This window comes from Aulostomus chinensis, chromosome 24, assembly GCF_037954235.1.
Source record: "Aulostomus chinensis isolate RoL2024-O1b breed Wild chromosome 24, RoL_Achi_v1.0, whole genome shotgun sequence".
NCBI classification, from domain to species: Eukaryota; Metazoa; Chordata; class Actinopteri; order Syngnathiformes; family Aulostomidae; genus Aulostomus; species Aulostomus chinensis.
In genome coordinates this window covers 11,886,340-11,907,034 of record NC_141343.1, presented here as the reverse complement: position 1 = coordinate 11,907,034, position 20,695 = coordinate 11,886,340, and the positions used below count along the sequence as shown (strand labels likewise).

The 20,695-nt window shown below is 43.7% G+C and overlaps 1 protein-coding gene across 5 annotated transcripts in view; it reads right to left on the bottom strand.

The window, feature by feature from the left end:
• The window catches only part of nat16 (N-acetyltransferase 16), a 36,834-nt gene that overhangs the window by 9,291 nt on the left and 6,848 nt on the right, over positions 1 to 20,695 (bottom strand). For 2 of the 5 annotated variants that reach the window (XM_086197084.1, XM_086197083.1), the window contains exons 2-4: positions 5,252 to 5,477; positions 484 to 708; positions 40 to 380 (exon numbers count right to left, since the gene is read on the bottom strand). In XM_086197084.1, the coding sequence (XP_086053210.1) occupies positions 40 to 380; positions 484 to 708; positions 5,252 to 5,470 (785 nt within the window). In that variant the 5' untranslated portion in view covers positions 5,471 to 5,477. Of the gene's footprint in view, positions 1 to 39; positions 381 to 483; positions 709 to 5,251; positions 5,478 to 12,607; positions 12,788 to 16,360; positions 16,419 to 16,510; positions 16,741 to 16,893; positions 16,985 to 17,327; positions 17,520 to 20,695 lie in introns of those variants that run through there. The other 3 variants (XM_086197080.1, XM_086197081.1, XM_086197082.1) reach the window with 3 other exon arrangements.

Below are 20,695 nucleotides of genomic sequence, written 5' to 3'. Positions count from 1 at the left end.
TTTAGTCTATAAAAGAATTATAAAAGAAAGGAAAATTACCAGTCATCTCCAATGGGGACCCTGAAGGGGAATGTACAGAGGCTGGCCACGGTGGGTTTGGACACGTCATCCACCATCCAGTCAATGTCTTTCTTCATTAGGATTGCCATATTACTTGGCACAGGCTTGAATGGTTGCCAGTCTTGAATGATCGTGGCATTGGGAAGGACCCCATGCATCAAATCAGTGGTCAGATATAGCCGATGGATGGCAGTACGGTCAAGACGTACAGGGGGAGGGTTGGTGGAGATGGACAAAGATGACTGGATGTCTCCACCCACACAAACATCAGACAGGCGGAGCTTTAGGTCTTCAGCTCTGAAGCGCACCAGCAGAATACCCTGTTGAGTGGAGAGCTTGCAATTAAGCTGAGCATGAACGACAACAGGAAACAGCGATGTACGTACAGTAAGTCAGTAACATGAGAAGTGTTGCTGCTGGTACCTGCTTGGTTATGATGCGATACTTCTCAAAGTCTTTGGGTCCAAGCTGATCATCTCGTGTCAGGCGGCACACTTTGACTTCTGGGTATTTGGATTTGACCAGCTCGGCGCAAAAGCGCAACAAAACACCTGCAACACCCTTGCCCCTTTCCTGCGGGGCAACTCGGAGACCTTCCACCAGCATCGTCTCCCCGTCATCAATCACACACACTGACTCGAGAGCAATCTGAGAGCAAGACAAAAACATCACAGTCACTTGGCTTGTTCCAATTGGCAGTCAATGAAGGAATTACCCAAAGGTGATTGTATCGCCTATTACAATTTATTTGGAATTTAATAGGGTCACCTACTCTCTACAATGGAAAACAGAACCGAATCCTTTGCCACATATCTTGGAACAGTCGTTGTGCACTCGACCCATCTCATTCTACCATGCTTGTACCTTTTGCAAAAGCCACCATGAACAAGGACTGGCAAGGTGCATTAGTGCTAGCTTGACTTGGTTTAGCAGGCTCAGAGGGATGGTGAGCAAGCATGGTAACAGATGATGGATCAGGAGGAGAACAAGCCGAACTCTCACACTTCCAACTGGAACAAGCAATCTCCATTAAACAGGTTTGGTTGATCTGAAAATATAGCGGATCGCCCAATCCTAATGGTGACAAAACCTGTAGCTGTTCTGTTAGTGGAAGTGAGACCCTAAATTGACTGGCAAGCACACACTGGATCTGGGGATAGCTGTGCACCAAACCAAAACAGTCTGAGAAGATTGCTGCGGCCCAGCAGGAACAGTCTCTGGAGATTATTGGGTTTGCTACGTGGGAGGCTACAGCCCAGCCAGAGCAGGAATTGAAGATGGCTGTGACTCAGGCAGTAATATTACTGGGGAAGGTTATGGCCTGGCCAGAACAGGGACTCGGGGTGGCTGCGGCTGAGCCCAATCTGCCAGTCTGGCAGGCAAAGGTGCACTTTTGAGGCTTCCTGGATTGTGTGTTTCTGTTAGCCGACTGTTGGTTAGCTTGAGGTGGCAAGAAGTCTTTAAAGCTTGGTTACAAAAGAACCAAAATATTTCATTTGAGCGGGATCTCCACTTGGAGAGGCAGACTTGGAGTTGACAGGCTGGAAGCTTGTACGGTTTGTAGCTGGCATAGTAGCATTTAGCAGACATTGGTTCAGAATGAGTGCAAGCAGAACTCTCCCTCTTGGCTTTTTCCACTATTTAAGCTAGTGTTGGGTAACTCCTCCAGAACCAGAGAAAGAATGTAAAAATGTATTTCCAGAAAAGGACAGCTGGGTCTGATTTAATGTAATGTATTTATTTAGTAACTGTTTGTTATCCTGTAATTTATATCACCTTGTTTTTACTTTTACTTTTCAATTCTTGTCTGAGTTCTAGAGTTTAAATCCAGTTTAGTTCTTATAACAGATAAAGTCATTATTATAGGTGAGTTCAATATCCATTTGGATGTTGTTAATAACACACAGCATTTATCTCTCGTTTACACTCAATTGGCTTCTCTTAGTTTGTATATGAATGCACTCTCTATCATAACCACACCGTCAACCTCGTCTTGACGTATGGAATTGAAGTTTCCTTGTAATTCTCTTTTATCAGACCATCAATTAATCCCCTTTGAGTTTGGACCACTTTGTTCCAAACCACTGAGGAAAATCATATGTTCTACGTGTCTGTCAGACCAGGCCGCAGCTAGACTTCAGGAAGCAGTCCCACTGGCATTAAATTCAGTGTCATGTTCCATGATAACAGAGGACCCTGCTGTCAAATTTAGTTCCTCCCAAATCATCATTTTATCAATAGTGCAACAGGCACCTTGCAAACTTTGAATTCTATTGCCCCAATAACAAAGAAAAATTACGACACAAAGGAAACAAGCACCATGCTACAACTATGAAACCCGACAGCTTAAACAAACAACTCAAAAACTGAAGAGGCTAAGGCATGCCTCCAAACTGGAAGAGTCATGTAATCTGGCAAAACTGCCTTGAAACGTATCAGAAGGCCCCTTGTTAGAGTAGAGCAGCCTTTTACTCAGCATGAATAGAGGAACACAAGAACAACCCCAGGTTCCTCTTCAGTGCTGTAGCCAGACTGACAGAGAGCCACAGCTCTACTGAGCCAAGTATTCCTATTTCCCTGAGTAGTAATGACTTAAGGAACTTTTTTACAGTAAAATTCTTCTTATTTACAGATAAAGTTCTTCTCCTCATACCATCAGCTGGCACCGCATCCTCTTTAAGCTCCACCTTTAAAACAGCTGTAGGCCCAGACATATACCTAAATTTCTTTTTTCCAATTGACCTTCACAAACTTAAAACGACTTCTTCTTTTTTTAAACCATCGATCTGTTTGCTAGATCCCATTAAAACCAAACTGCTTAAAGACACTTTACCCCTAGTTAGCACCGCTCTCTTAGATGTGATCAATGTGTCGCTGTCATGATCTGGTTACATTCTGCAGTCCTTTAAAGTAGCAGTAATTAAACCCCTTCTCAAAAAAACAACAACCCTGGATCCAGAAGTTTTGGCCAACGAGAGACCAATATCAAATCTTCCTATTCTCTCCAAAATTCTAGAGAAAGCAGTTGCTAAACAGCTTTGTGACTTTCTTCAAAGCAACAGCTTATTTGGTTTCAGGGTTCATCATAGCACAGAAACAGCACGAGACAAAGTTACCAGTGACCTCCTACTGGCATCAGATAAGGGACTCGTCTCTGTGCTGGTCTTATTACATCTCAGTGCAGCTTTTGATACCATTGACCACCATATCCTTCTACAGAGACTGGAACATGTGATTGGCATTAAAGGAACTGCACTACATTGGTTTAGGTCATATTTACTAAATCCATCTCAGTTTATACTTGCTAACGATTATTCCTCTATGACCACTCCAGTCAGTTATGGTGTTCCACAAGGCTCTGTGCTTAGACCAGTCCTCTTCACCCCATACCTGCTTCCTCTAGGTCACATTATAAGGAAACACTTGATTAATTTTCACTGCTATGCAGATGATACCCAGCTATTTTCTATTATTAACTCGACAAAACTAGGAAAAATTCTGCTGTGCCCAAAACACCTGAGAAACATCTTAACTAATGACCCAGGTAATCTGGATGGCATCACCCTGGCCCCCAGCACTACCAAAAGGAATCGAGGAGTTTCTCTTTGATCAGGATGTGTCCTTTAACCCCAACATAAAGCAAATCTCCAGGACTGCTTTCTTTCTTTTTTGTTGTTGTTGTTGTTAAGATCAGACCCATCCTGTCTCAAAAAAATGCAGAAAAACTAGTCTATAATTTTGTCACTTCCAGGCTGGATTCCTGCAATTCTCTCTTATCAGGCTACACTAATAAGTCCCTAAGGACTCTCCAGCTGGTCCAGAACATCCTAGGCCGTATATTGACAAGAAATAGCTGAAAGGATGTCTCTCCTGTACTGGCTTCTCTGCATGGCTCCCTGTCAAATTCAGAATAGAATTAGAAATTCTTCTTCTAACATACAAAGTCCTCAACAGTCAGGCACCTTCATATTTGACAGAGCTCATAGTCCCCTATTATCCAGCTAGAACCCTTCAATCCCAGGATGCAGGGTTACTGGTGGTTCCTAGAGTTTCTAAAAGTAGAATGGGAGCCAGAGCCTTCAGCTATCAGGCTCCTCTCCTGTGGAACTGCCTCCCAGTTTTGGTCTGAGATGCAGGCACTCTCTCTACGTAGACCTAAGACCTTCATTTTTGATAAAACTTATAGTTAGGACTGGCTTGGGCTAGTCCTTAGATATGCTCCTTTAGGGCTAGGCTGCTGGGGGATCTCCCACTGGGCTTCTCTCTCCTCCTGTACGCATACTTTTAACTAAATTGACTTTTTCTTTTTTGTATTTCCCCACTCTCCAGCTCCCTGACTGATGCTGCTGCTGGAGAAGGCTACAGACCTTAGGAGACTCAAGCTGCCAACCTTAGAATCAGTATCAGTATTAGTCGTATTCATATTAGAATTCTCAATACTGTACAAGGATAAAAATCAACTGGAACTGGACTGGATTTTCTAGCATTTAAATGATCATTTCATACTCAGGGAAGGTTTTTGTCACCGCTGTCACAATTTGTGCCTGCTCATGGAGAATTGTTGGGTGTGGATTCACTGATTTTTGTTGTGATTTGTCACTATACAAATAAACAGGATTGACTTGACATCTCTGCTAGTCTTAGTCGGATAGTCAGTTTTTGTATTGTGTCTGCCTTGGTCTGTCCCCTTGTTTGTTATTTAAAGTGTCCTTAGGCATTTTAAATATGATGTATTATTATTATTATTATTATTATTATTATTATTGGGCAGCATGGTGGTAAGCACTGTCACCTCACACAGCTCGAGCCCCAGCTTAGGCACGGGGTCTTTCTGTGTAGAGTCTCCATGTTCTCCCTGTTCCTGTGTGGGTTCTGTCCATGTTCTCTGACTTCCTCCAACAGTCCAAAGACATCAAGAGGGGACGAGGCTGATTGATACTCTAAATTGACTGTAGGTGTGACTGTGAGTGTGAATGGTTGTCTGTCTCTATGTGTTGGCCCTGCACTTAGTGCATAAACACAGCCATAATCTAAAACAATCAAGCAAAATCACTTCCAACTTTTGTATCAGACAACTTCAAAATCAGTTTATCAATGTAATAGTGTTTTGTTTTGTTTTTTGTCAAAAACCAAGCTAGCAAACTAAAAATCAATATTTAACTGTAAATGTGGATATCTAATTTGAACATACCACTTTTCCTTGCTTGCGGGCCAGTATGACAGTGCGGTTGGTCTCCTGCAGCCAGCTAGTGTAGCGAGTCGGCAGGTAGTCAAGGCCTCCGTAGATGTCCTGACTCATCGCCATGATCTCATCGAAGTCCTCCTCCGTGGCCACAGCAAAGTGAAGACCTGCCTGGGACAGGGCCTCTGGGAGCTGGGGCATAGTCAGGCTGGTATCGATCTTCATCATGAAACAACTGATGAGATATAAAGTGCAAGAGAGATGATTGCAGATGGTGTTTGCCACACGTTTCACAGGAGGACATTAGACGTTGTGGTCCTACCATGGCAGAGGAGACAATCTACAGAGATCTGTCCGAGTTCAAGAGCTGACAACTCGACAGGGAAAAGCTGTGTGCACTCAACAGAAAACAGTACGTCACATTCATTCACTCTTGCATAGCAATATCTTAATCTCATTCAGAAATGCATCACATGGTCTTGCACATGTTTTACATAAGTGAGTTCAAACAGTGTAGGTAAACCATAATGGAGGCAGTAAGTCAAAGCAGAACGATGGTCTCAGCAGAATCTTTATTGAAAACAAGGCAATCCCCAGTTTTCATCTGGGACTTCCTCAGTAAGTGACTTCACCCTACCTGATGTTCCTGCTTTAGTCGCCATCACTCGAACCAGCCATAATGAGGTGTGACCACAGACACACACCTGACAACAAACAAGTTTGATGTTAGCCCTTCAAACTCTGCATCCGTCTTTGTTGTCAACTATGGAGAGGCGTGGAAGTGGTTTACGGCTGAAATGACTCCTGACGGTCAATGATCTCGTTTTCTTTCCATCAGGTTTAAAGGGTAGAGTCTGCAGCATTTCCTTAAAAACAAAAGTGTGTCATCTCAGTTTGGCTTTCACCCACTTTCATGCACAGCAGGATAGGATGGAGATCAATTGTGATGCAGAGATGGCCTGCTTCCTGCTGGACAGGTAGGTGACAAAAAGCTGGTTTGCTTGTGCAAGCCGGTGTTAAGTTTGTCCTAGTGGGCATTTTGCTTGTGCTAAACGGCAGTTGGATTATCCTGGCCTGGATTTAGCATTTGTTAGCCAGTGGTTGAGGTGATTGCAGGGCTTAAAGGGGGAGTTCATGTTGTCGATGGCACGGGGGCGTACACTTCTGGGGCCATTGAGTCTGGGAGGAGGGGCATAATTTGAGTAAATGTTTACAAACCGCAACAAACCATGCCAAGGACTTTGAGTGTGTATCAACAACAGGTCACCCACAACCAAACCTTTGTCACACCACCTCTGACTAGTTGGGACTACACTTGACCTGATCTCTAAGGGGTAGACAGAGGTCACAGCATCAGAGGACTGAGTTTTAGTGGGAATTTTGTAACTGATACATTTCATCTCGGCGTAATAATTATTATTACTATGTTATAACAAGTTAAAGGTTTGGAGTAGTCCAAGTATTTGCTCGTCAGTTCTGGGGGCAGGCATCTTACAAACTTCCACACATAACACATATATCAATGGGTGAAAATGTGATGTCATTTTTTTGGGGGGGGGGGGTGACTTTTCTGAGCTATTCACATCAGAATAAAACCATCAACAAATTATGGTGTGGAATGGGCATCACATCGTGACAGCGGCTAGGCTTTTATTTCCTTATTCTATCTGCAAAAGGACAAAAACAGTTATAAAGCGGGTTTTCTTGAAGCACCTCAAAGTGTTTCACCGACATCCTAAAACATTTCCAGGAGCGACGGGCCAGGAGGTTCGGCAGTAGCGTCCGCCAAGGGAAATGAGATCCAAGTTCTTCTTTTCTTGTTAACCACAGAGCAGGTTGAGATCAGGGACACCGAATGATGTGGAATCCATACGAAGAACGAATGGCATAAAGTGTTGCAAATGTTCATGCTGCTGCTGGGATGAACACTTTAAATACGAAAGCATCACAAGTGAGTGTTTGGCATGCCTGGTGTGGAGCGACCATTATTGCTCCTTTCAAGCGGGAGTGATTGGGATTGCCGTGGAAGGGAGTGAGTAAAATTCATGTTACTCTGCCCAGGAAGAAATCAAGTGAAGGACAAAACAATCATTACCTGCTCAACTACTACAACTGATCGTCAGAAGCGTAGAGATACCGACAATTGCGGTTGCCATGAAGGAGGTGGCAGGTAGCTTGTTGGGTTAAAGGAACACGTGACAGCTAGAGCAGGACAGAGAGTGGAAGAAGAATGAGGGCGAACCGACCAGAGGGACAAAAAAAAAAAAAGAAAAAGAAAAAGCAAGAAAAACAACAAAGAGAAAAAAGATGAACGACAGAAGAAGCGAAGTAGAAGACTGGCACCTATCTTGATCCCTGTCTTATCCCATAAATCCTCTAAATCTACACCCTCACCCTTCCTAATCCACACTAATACTCTCTGATGCCCAAGCCACACTGCAAACACAGCAAAACATCTACAATTTGAATAAATACTGAACTAAACACTTTTGTAATGTGGAGGAGCAATAAACCTGTTTTCCCAATGGTGTCTTAAAACCCACTGTGTTACCATGGTAGTTTATTTCACTCAGATAGGGTGAGGGTCATTAAAGAGGGTTCATATATATAATCTGCTCATGAACCCTGGCCCGTACACACAGGCAGGGTAAAGGGTCTGCATGGAGGACAAACAAAAACAAAACACTTCCTCAAAGACATTTTAGCATTTAATGAGTTCGGCAATGCAGCAGCACAGGTAGTGGTACAGTTTGACAAAAATAAAATGAAAATAAAATAGGTTAAAAGAAACTATACAACATAACCAAGTCATAAAAAGGACAATACAATGATCTCACGTCATTAGAAAGAGCAAAATGTGACAAACAATAACAAGTGAGTGTGTAGGAAGGGCCGGGTATGAGCTCTGACTAACAGCATATCTTGAGCTGTCAAGTACTGACAATTGCCATGCTGAGTAAGAAAATGGCTTCTTTTTTTTCTTTTTTTTTTACTCAGTAACATTGGGCTCCATTGTTTGTTGAAAAGATGACATGTAACACACATTTTTTTTTAATCAGAAGAGGAAAAACGTGGCTATTTATAATAGCAAGCGGCAGCTCGCGCCACTTCATCTTGTGTTACCTTTTTTTTTTTTTAACCAACAAAGAGTTTGAAGGAGCAGTGGCTCCATTCCTATGTCTGAGCTCCTCGCGCTATCGCTACGATTAAGCCTCAAAGCTTGTTACTATGAGGGTCAGAACGTGAACAAGTGATCAGCTGGGAGGGCCATCTTATTCTCACTTGTGAACGAGACCCTGAAATCCTCGAACTGCTTTACTCTGGAGTAAAATTGGCAAATACGTCCCTCACAGTGTTGCTCAAGGAAATGTTCTCTGACTGGACTTCCTTGAATGTTCCATTTTTGCGACACGGGTAGTAAACCTTGATTTCTCTGTACGATAATTTTCCTGAAATAAATAACTTTAAAAAGAAAACCATGTCAAAGTCAACAACCCTGCAATTCACTGAGTGCCTGTGCTCATGCATCTGACAGTGCCACCCGTGACATCAGTGCCCACCAAAAATGGGGCTCCCTCAAACGCCAATGTGGAATTGAAACCCTAGATGGGACATGTCAGATGCAAACTGAAGACCTGGACCTGACCAGTTGCTCACCAGGGACCGCTAGGGTCCGGCAGCACTGCAGAAGCCCAGGTGAAGACTCGACGTCACCATGGAAGAGTAGTAGATGGCATAGCAAGTCGTACAAACAACACGGTACAACCGAATTGAAGAGTAGCCAAACCACCAGAGACGGAGCATACTGAATGAAGGAACATGATAAGTTTGGAAAATTAGAAAATACAACTAAAATGAAGATAAAATCTTGAAGGTGTTGGGAGAAGCAACTGGGAGAGCTCTCCAATAAGCACCATCGCACCAAGAGGTTTTAGATCCACACGCAGAAACACCGACTTGACAGTTTTTTAAGAACTACAAAGATTCTGCACCAAATCTCATATTAGTGGGGTACAGAGGTCCTCCTTATATTTTAACTGCATTATTGAAATAAATAAGAAACTTTTTAGACCCAGTTCTAAAGTAAGCCTGAAGAAAAACAGTGGCCGCTGCTCCCTTTGTCTCTTGCTTAACCCTCATATTTGCCATCCTGGCCATACTTGGAGGTGGGCGAGTCCTCTAAGTCCTCCTACTACCAATCTACCACACACAACCGAGGAGTGATTCATTATGTGGAAAATTATTTTTTTTTAAAGAAAGGATACAATTCTAAATAATAATGAATAGGCAAAGGCTGCCTGTGCTCCAACTAGCTCAAACTAGCATTTATGCCAAAAGAAGGGATCTGATGATGCTCATTATTCACTGGCCAAAGCCTGTGTTTCTCTAAGGGCGCGTTTCCACTGCCTCACTTCGGCTCGGTTCAGGCGCGTTCCCACCAGCACTGGGTACCGCGTCAGCGTGGGTGGACTCACCGGCCGAGAGTTCCCCGGCGTCATTTGTGTGCGACACAACAACAACAATGGAGGACACGGAGGCAGCGTTCTGCCTGTTGCTCGGTCTGTGGTTTTTGCTTCAACTAAAAGTGAGGGACGACAGACGGGCAAGGCTTCAAGCGGTGAAACAGAACAGCCGAGAAAAGAATAAAAGACTCCACCAAGCGATCGACCAGTATTCCACCGAGGCCAAGATGATACCAAGTAGACGACGTGAGCAGGCGAGTTACCCAATAAGCACCCTACTATGTGTTTACATCCTTTAGTCCCCGTTCGGCTCGCTTGGAACCCCAGCGGAGCAGGGACCAAAATGGTAATGGTTAGTACCGTGTTGGTGCCGGTGGAAACGGGGCCAAACCGACCTGAGCTGAAGTGAGCCGGTGGAAACGCCCTAAGTCTATATACCTAGGATGCAGGCGTTTACTTGGGTTGGGCATTATGTACCGATGCTTTCAAGCACAACAGTACAGTGAAGATACAACTGTAACCATGTGTGTTGTGGCAGATGGTGACATCTGTGCTGGAGCAGATGTTCATCTCATGTACAGGGATGCTGAAGAGCTCAGAGCTTCAGCTGTAGTGAAAGTATAAATGAATTAACACCTTTATTCTTTCGCCGCTGAGATGATTGTGATCAAGTTCCTACATCCGTCATTCCACTAACAACGGCATTAATACAGCAAATCATAAAACGTTTTACTTTATTATTTTGGGGAATTTGGTCATCTTGATTAGCATCTGTCTCTGGGTGCCATCAAAAGGAACTGGGGGGCTCTGCCAGATGGCCCCCTGAGGGGGGCCTGTTTATAGAACCTAACACAGAAATGCTAGACATTTTCCAATAATCTATCAATAGGCCATGTGAGCTTGGAGGGCATTTGTAATGAAAACACTGTCTGGACACAGCAGACACACACACACACACACACACACACACACACACACACACACACACACACACACACACACAGTGGACACTGGTATTTTTCCATCATGCTTTGGTGCTCTGAGATGAGCTGTCAGGCTCAGCCACCAGTCCTGACCTGCCAATGAGAGTGCTGCTATTTTGTTTTGCATTTCGGTCTCCCACTTTCTCTCTCTCTCTCTCTTGCTCTCTCTCTCTCTCTCTCTCACACACACACACACACACACACACACACACACACACACACACACACACACACAACACCCTCATTGATTCATTCTTCTCCTATTCACTCTCTCACATTTCCTTCCTCTCTCAGGCTGACAGTGTACTCCAAACAAAATGGAATTTGGCAGGTTTGCAAAGACCACTGAACTGCCATCAAATAGCCTCCCGGAGCAGAAGCTCACTGCCTGTCAGGTCTGTTCATGTGGTGATGACCATGAGTCTCGGGGTCAACAGACAAGTCATGAAGAGTAACGCCAGCCAACAAAGTACATAAATACTTTAGCAGTTAATTGGGATGTTCGTGGTTTACTCAACACTCCACAGGAGGTGGGTTAGGACCCCTAGGAGTGAGTGGAGTATGTATTTGTAACTATAAATATGACAAAACTGCAAATGTGCTGTAAATTAAGATTTGGAGACATTGCATTTGAATGTTTTCCTTCTTTTTATTCTCATTTATTTAGAACTTCCACGCATCAGACAACCGCTCTAATTTTGTTCAGCAGGTACTAATTACACCCCATAAGCCAACATAAACGTCCACTGATTAGATCAGGAAAAGAGGCAAATTTTGTCTGTACGTCTGTTTTTTTCGACACCAAGATGTGCGGAATAACTACATGGAACACCCTGGAGGTGCCACGAAGATATCATTAGCCAGTTAGCTCACTCATAGCCCGTTAGCTAGTTTTTTTTCTAGGATGCTGTCCAGGGTTTATCTGAAATCCCCCGCCGAAGATTCTAATGATTCTTTGTACTTAAAGCCAATACCAGATTGAAAATAAACAGGAGCAGGAGCTTCACATACACGTCGGAGAACAAAGAGGGCTCCGCGGGAAATTAATAGACGACCGGTGTATTTTACAGAGTAACAGACTCCAGAAGAACGTATGTGGGAATGAGGCATGAAGCTCAAGTAGCGCGATAAAGTACCACAAAAAAGAAAATCATCTCTCGGTTTTCTTCGATCTAAAACTGAACGAATGTTAATGGTTGATAACTGAGTTTTAGTCATGTCCGCGTTCCCTGCCCTAAATTTGAAAAGGCCAGATACACTTGAAGTCCGGGAAGCTTCGTTATCTCTCGATGCAAGGGGACAAGTTTGGCAGCATCTAAAAACGCTGACACCGGCCCGTCTCGTACCTCTTTGTTCCTCAAGAGGGCAGAATGAGCGACCGTTGATGAGGAACTGCAGCTTTACTACAGACTGCATCTATCCTCAGAGAATCTGAGAGGAATACATAACTAATGATCGCTAACTCTACACCGGGTGAGAGCCAATGCCCCTCTGAAGCAAACTCATGCTTTCATTCACAAACCAAAGCTCATGACCAAAGAGGGGTGATTCATACCTGGCTAACGTTTAGAAGGTTTCTTACGAGGAAAGAGTGGGCAAACCAAACTTCTTCTCTGGCCCCTATTGTTTTTCCAATCTGAAGCGTGTTCCAGTGACCCACAAATTTGTAGCTTTAACAAAAGCAGCAAACAGCATGCTAAGAGAGAGTAATTGGTATTCTCGCGACTGCGCTCTACTGATCAGTGCCAAATGTGGCACGTGGTCCTCATGAACATGCAAGAACACACACCAGATCTGATTTATTTGGAGTACGCTGCCCTCCGTGTCCGTCCCACCTCCACACATCATAGACGGGACCATCAAAGTGAAATAAATACGTTGCTGAGCACCTCAATAATAGAGAACTCAAAGGAACACACCATGTCTTTGGTAGATTATCCTGCTGGTCAAGTGATGAGAACACCAAAATCATTCATGTCTCCCAGGATGATCCTTGGCTCCAGTGGCTTCACGCCAGAAGGCTCCACGCTGACGCAAACACATAAGCATATCGCTCGGTAGCGCGATAGGAGGCTCCATGTCATTTTCCCCATGCCGCCCTATACATGAAACAAACCATTGACACAAAGGCACCATAGAGGGTTAGTTGGACAATCTGGCAGCTTTTGTCCATAAAAATGAGACAGAACTGAGACATGCTGGCACTCTCAGCTACACTCCTACGGTCCGCTGCACGATTCTGAGAGGACTGAAGGACTGTCACTTAAACACGAATGAAAAGACACTAAACATGACAGTGAACATTCTATTTCCCTGCACACGCAATAACCTGCACAATTTGTAATCCTTATTTTTGAAGAAAAAAAAAAAGTCTGCCATAGTGAATACCACAGAGGCTAAATAATGCATATTTACCAAGCATCTCACATCTGTGTGCGGACAAAAAAAAAGAAAAAAGACCATTGTTGGAAGGAGCCTGATTGGACACACATTGAAGGTTCACACAGCATCTGGTTCACTGCAGGTCAGCGTGGCTAACCGGTATGAGTGGGGGTGGGGGTTTTACTGTGTAGCCGAGCCAATGTCTGCCTGACGACAAAACACCGCACTGACTTATTGTTCCGCGTAATAAATCCCAGTCAACCATGACGTTTCTGCCCCGCCCTTTAAAAAGTAACACCGGTCTCAGACGATATTTTCGATGAAAGATAACACGCGCGTCAACCAGGGCTGGCGTGGGGTTTATCTTCAGTGAGTCAGCCAGAACGCACCAGGATGGAGTGGCTGAGAGCTAAGGAAGGGGGAGGGAGACAGTGGGGAGGAAGGAGCGGGTCAACAAACATGGCTCCACCCATGCCCATCATTAGCCACCTACTCAGAGAGGTCTGACCAAAGTGTTCCATGCCAATTTGCCATTTGTTTCATTTGCAGTGCAGAAAGACAAACAAACAAAACAAAAAACGAACGTCAATGTCACTCATGAAGATACGGATTTACAAACAAACACCAGGGTGATTCAATAATCAGACGCCGATAGAAAAGATTTGACGGATTGTATTGTATGAATTCTTAGCCAGGACGTCCCTAGATTCACATCATGTGAACATTCCGCGCAGAGTAAAAAACAAATCCACAAACTTATAAGAAAAAATAAAAAATTGCAAAGGAACTGCGCCTGGCATTTTCAGAATTTTTTTTCCCCCTTTTTTCGTTTGCTTGGCTTTTTTTTTTTTTTTTTTTTTTGCAAAGGAGTTAGAACCTATGCGCAAAAGCTGGAAATGAATGAGAACGAATAGGAGTGAACCGGAGAGCGGCGTACGCGCGTGCATCAGTTTTTAGAAATGAAAAAAAAGGCTTGCATATCTGCTTCAGATGATAAAAATGTGAATATTCTGTAATGCAAGGTAAACTCAGTTAATTGACCCCAGAACCTACTTTATTCCACAGACATGCTCATCCAGAGGATGTGGAAATAGCAACGCTTGGTTTTTCCTTGAGTTCAGTGACTCGGCATGTATACTCCTGGAATCTCTGTGTCGCATGTGGATCCCGTTGGAATAAACAATTTCCACCGAAATAAACTGATTACTACAGCGCTTCATCCAAACAAAAAGCAAAAAAAGACATTGAGCATAACGTCTGGATTCATAATGTTGGCAATAACATTCACATGGTGACAAATACGGATTTCTAATCAGAACTTTAACTCTCCCTCGGCCCGCCAGGAAATCCGAGCGGTGATCATTTCCTGTTGTAACCGTCATATGTTGGCATGTGTAGAGGTTCATGTGGGCTGTCCCAACCAAGCTTTATTCAACTTTAATGACCCTTGACCTTCGCACATGACTTCAGTCTCCACGCGAAAAGGCTTTTATTTCTCCATTTGGAAAACTGCTGAAATATTTTCTGAATATAAACCTTTTTATTTCGTTACTTTAGTGCCATCTGGTGGCACACACCTGACACCCCCCACCGCCCCCACCACCATCCTGTGACATACGCACGCGCACACAGCAAACAGAAAAATCCTTCACGCTGTAACTTTGGGAAGCGACGGGAAGATGAGACCTCCAAATATTCTACCTTCTCTTGATCAGTTTGACCGCATTCAAAATGCTTTGCGACGGCAGCGCGTCTCTCTGATGGAGTTTAGCGATGACGTGATAGCGAGCAGAACACTACTCGCTTAGCGTAATATTTCGTTGTTACTTTGACATAATGTTGTACAGCATATAGAAGGAAAAAAAGACACACACACACACACACACACACAAAAAAAAACCTTTTTGCACGTACATTTTTCATTCTGATGTGACTTTGGTACACATTTGGCAATTTTGATTCCGTCACCTAACCGTTTTGTTTTGTTTTTTTCTTTCTTGACTATCATCAACGCTGCTATTGTTGTTAGCAGCATCACATTTTAGATGATGAGGTTGTGGAAAATCACACGTCGATTCTCATTTAAAGAGCAAAAAACTAGTTTTGGGGTTTTTTTTTAATTCTCCAAAGCGAATGATTTGAGCCTTGGTGATGCGTCTCACGTAGTGCAGCGGGCTCGTGATCCGGCATGTCAGTAAAATGGAATCCGGATCAGTAGAGGGATCGGCACCATCGGATATTCCAGACATCCCCCTGTGTTGTTACAAGACAGCTTTTGCAAAAGGAGTTCTAATTTAAAAGGGAATTTTTTTGTTTTTTTCTTCAGCTGAAAATAAAAATAAATTCTAGGATGGACCTAAAGGCCGGGGTCTGCGCAGCGCCTTAAGGATTCCGTGTTTTATTTCATTAATGAAACCAATTTGTATAATTTAAATATTTCACTTGGCAAATTAACTTTTTCAGAGAGCATTTATGGAGAAATGCTGCTAGCGGTGGGGTGGGGGGGGTGGGGGGGTTATTCGATACGGTCCCAGAATGAGTAGAGCATCAAATATCGCCAAAACAAAACATTCAAAGAAGATTCAGCAAAAAAAAGCCTATCGCAGTGAATGATTTTGGAACTCTCCAGCTTCCTGTGACATCACCAGACAGCCGACTGATGGCCACTTGTCCAACTCTGTAGGTAAAAGTACCCCTGAGTCTCTTTGTATCGAATCTGCAGACAGGACACGTTTTACTTCTGACAGAAAAACAGTTTTAAAGTTTATATGCGTGACCCTTTTTTTTTCTCCTTTAATTTTAACCGGAACTAAGACGTTCTCCCTAACGTAAACAACTAGATCTGTTACCCAACGGTAACCAAACAAATTATTAAAAGCAGAGTAAAAAGTATGCGGGTCTTACTTACCCTATTACCATTTCATCCAGTGAGGCACTGATTAGACTAAAAATATTTGTGTGACCAAGTCTTTAAAAAGCCTTTCAGAGGAGCCCAAATATGTCATCTCTTTGATCATAGCTTTATGTCGCTTCGTCAAGACCGCCGCTTTAAAAAAAAAAAAACAAAAAAAAACCAAACTAGCAAACTGTAAAGATGTCCGTGTGTTACCCAGCTCAACCGTCCAAAGATCACAATCGTGAAGTAGGACAGAACGGTATCATGGCAACTGCCCAAAAACAAAACAAATGTAAAAGAATCCAAATAATTTAATGTTTTAATGTTTTAATTGCCCTTTTATACATGAGGTTTCATGACAGTTATTCAGTTTGCAATGGTTTTACATCATCACCTGGTCCACTGTTGTCATGAAGCTCCGTTTGAGGCGTGTCACATCCTTGCTGTTCTTCCTGGAAACAAAGAAAAGCGTATCAGGAGAAGAAGCTCGCCATCGTATGTTGATACTGAGTTGACGTGACACGTACACTGACGTCGCTCTCACCTGTGTAAGGAATCCGGGTTCGTATCGGAGCTTGAAGGTTGTGAAGCACAAACTCAAAGAGGGGTTGGAAGGCTTGGTTCAGAGTAGTTTTAGCAGCAAAACGACGACACCGAAGCTGCCGGAAACTGTGCTACTCGTTACTAGTTAGTCAACATTCCTTCTATCCAATACTTTGGTATCAAGAAACCCTCCAATCTTCAATTCAATGACTCACTGTCCGCCACACAGTCCTAAATGAAAAGCGAGAATGTTGGATTACATTTTTAAGAATGAACAGGATATTCACACCACATTCAAATTCTACTTTATAAATGAAGAACCCTGCAGTTTGAAATCACCCAAATACAGCAAATACACAGGAAAAGGGAGTTGACGCCACTCACCACCACCACTGAGTGACTGAGTGAGTTAGTCAGGGTTGTCCAATACAAGAATTTCCAGCCTGATATTTGACAGTCACTACCACTCGTGATACTACGGGGCGAAAAAAACGACAAAAACAACAACAACAATACACAAAGTTATTCTCAATAATAGTTCAGTTATCAAAATAACAATAGTGTAGACTCGTTAAATTACTACCATTGATCGATGTTGGCCGCTGAGCTTACACGGTAACGTCAGTCATTTTGTTACTAGCTGGTAGCTACTAGCTGGTAGCTACTAGCTGGTAGCTACTAGCTGGTAGCTACTAGCTTTAGGATGGGTTAACATGCTTGGGTAATGGCTAATAATAAAGGTGCTAGCATGAATGTGTGCGGCTGTTTGTCATGAATCTAATCATCGTTTAATACTTGGATCATTAAAAATGCCTTACAGAGACCGGCGTGTCTTTCATAAGCACCACCAGACCTCCTCACCGCTGCCTCGCGGCTGTTTGCATGTTGTTTTGCGCAGTATGCGGAAAATCGGCGTCACTGCGGCCTCAAACCAACTTCGACCGACTCCGAGGTGAACCCTCTGCCCATTCAGCTGATGGAGTATCAGAGAGGTATCCACTGCTCCACACCTGACACAAATATACGTATGTTTCAGGCAATTTGTTAAAAGATAAAAAAGAGGATTAATTGCGCAGCCCTAGCATGCAGGCTTATCTGCATCCTCTGGTTGTTGTTTTTTCTCGTGTGTAAAACACTTCCGAAGGGGCCTTTTGCGTTTCTATTTTCATCTAAAACCGCTCAAGGAGGCTGTGCGGCAGCGACACTTTCCATGTTGCGTTTGTATGTGACACAGTTGAGCTGACGGAGTTGCGCACGGCAGCTGCCGGATACATCGGCCGGTGAGGGGAGGGGCTGTGCGCCTCTCCGTCTGCAGCGGTGCTGAGAGTGAGTCCCCATTGTTGAAACACACATGCATGGGTTTTATAGCAGGGCAATTCACACTCCGGAGATAAAGGGGGCAATAGCGTGCTGGGTGACGTCATGACTGGCGACATACTGAATCGCACAATGGAGGGTGAGCTGATTACTTCTCGGTTTGCGCACTGCAGTTTTCGTCACCGGGGTTGACACGTTTGATTACGACAGAGACATCCAAGCTAGCAGTTGGCAACATGGGGACAAGCCTTGGCCTTCGCCGACAGCCACGACCTATCAGAGGTTAAAAAGTATCAACTACATGAAACAATCAGTGACCAGGAAACACACATCAACATTAGACATTTACTTTTAACTGTTTATTGTTTGTAAATGACCTCAACTGACGATGTTGGTTTGGCTTTTGGACGGCAGCTATTTAGGCTGTTTGGAACGAGAGCTGCACCAGTCCTTGGATGAGAAGAAGCAACTCATTCTGGGTTTGACTCGTCAGCAATCGGTTCAACCGTGCGAGCTGATGGTTCATCATTGTGTTCCTGAGTCACCGTCACGCACAAGCACGCAGTAACGAGCTCCTCCTGATCAAGTCAATAAACGCTGTGAAGGACCCCAGTGGTTCCTGTTTTAATGAGGGGGGTCGCAGGGAAGGTGGGGTGGGGGATGGTGGCCTGCCGACAGCTGCACGAGGGGAAGCATAATTGGACGACAGACATGTCTACTCTGAGGGAGCGATTTGGTCAATCACTCCAGTTCATCACCAGTGAGACCAAGTCTCCCAATATCCATCTAGTCTCTCCCTAATCTCCTCCTACTCTCCTAGTCTCCTTATCTCCTCCAAGACTCCTCCTCATTTCCTTCAAGACTACATATCCTCCTTTAGTTTTTTCACAATCAATCTCCCCCCCCCCCAACTATTTTAGTCCCTCCAGCATCCTCCTCATCTTCTAATCTCTGGGTTTTCCTCACACATCCCCACTGTAACCCCCCCCCCCCCTCCTACCCTGCAGCCTCCCTACCATCCCCCCCTCAGCCCACTTCTCTTGACCTCTTCTAAATCTGTCCCTCCCTCCTCTTGTCCTCCTCCCTCAGCCTCCCCTCTGCACTGCAGCACCTAGAAAGTCCTTCATCTCCAAGGTCCCGCAACGGTGCACTCACACCTTAATGGCCGGCCACCTCATAACACAGCACTCCCAAGTGAAGCATCTTCTACGAGCATTAGCTGAAATGACCTTTTAGCCCAGCATTTATGGTTACACGTGAAGTCAGCCTGCTAAGCTAACATCATCGTGACATAATTTTAGCCGCTTGGCTCAAAGAGAGGCCTCTGAAACGTATCAAACTGATTTTGGATACAGGAGCAGAGTTTGGAAGATGTCTAACTGTCACATGAGACTCCCTCTTGAGACAGGGGTGAATGGTGTGTGATATAGGACACCCACCCTGTGCGGACATCTGCTAGCATTCAGTCTGTTGAGACTTCCACTTGGATCATTCCTGGAATCCTTCACAACAAAAGGAGGTTTTATCCCATTTGCATAGTTTCAATCCAGGGGCCATTTTCTTTATAAGGAGGCTCAGAGTTCATTTCACCTAAATGTAAACATGCCAGCTTCAATATTTGTGACTTGATGAAATGTCCGCCAGCTTCATTAATATATATATATATATATATATATATATATATATATATATATATATATATATATATATATATCAATGATTAAATCAAGCATGCTGGAGCATTCTTGTTTTTGCCACTTTTGTATAACAAGAAACAAATATTGAGTTGCTTCATTTAGCTATAAAGTCAGAAACAATCATTTCCCAATCTTTGTGCGTGAAGCTCTTTGAACAAGAAAACATTCAGAACAGTCCTGGGCAACTTTTAAACACTAATCAAAGGATGGTTTCATTTCAGTCTGAAAAAAAAAAAAAAAAAAATCTTACATCAAAAAACATTTATATACAAAAGTTTGGGCACCTCTTCACATATAAAGACATCGCAGAACATCAGAATGGGATATAAAACACAGTAACGCTGATGCACAATTACTCTAAGTGTCAACATGCGATTATAAACTCATTTATGTCATAACTAGTATAAAATATTTAACATTTATTTTCGAGATATCATCGATATCAAAATAAATAAATATCCCCTCATTTAAATTCATGTTTTTGTGTTTTAAAAGGGTTGTGCTATACAATCTCCACTCCTGCACTCCTCCCGGCTCTGCGCGGCAACTGTTGGTTACCTGCTAGCTAGTAGTAGCACGGCTAACGCGGACGACAAAACTGGACTGAATGACACCACGAACAAACTTCCATCTACCTCATCTCGAGCTTGGAAGATTATGCAGTCGGTGAATTTCTTTTTTTTTTTTCATGAGTTCCATCCCTGGAGCGCGGATGGAAACACCGGCTTCAGGCACATAACTACGTAACACACGCTATGCGTGCCCGGCTCGCACACGCATCACGGAGGCCTAGGATGCGTGACACGGTGAAGCTCAGCAACAACATGAAATTGCTGGACATCAAAAGCAACCAGGTCATACCTGAATTCCATTTTAGTTTTATCAGCTCCAACATTCCACTTCCGTACAAGTCAGCTTGAGTAGAGGTGCTGTTGGACGACTTGATTTTTAATCTTGGGATGAGAGGGTTTTTCTTGTCATGACTGGTCCCTGAAAGCGTTTCTGCACGCTACTGAATTTGTTTATCTGCCTGCAGGTTTGTTTACATGACCCGCAAATGGAGGTTTTGATTTGTCTTCCTGGTCAAGAAAAATTTTGTCCATCTAGGGCTTCCAGATTGGCGTCCCGTCTCCATCCCTCGAACATGCCACCTCTTCTTCCTTACACTGAAG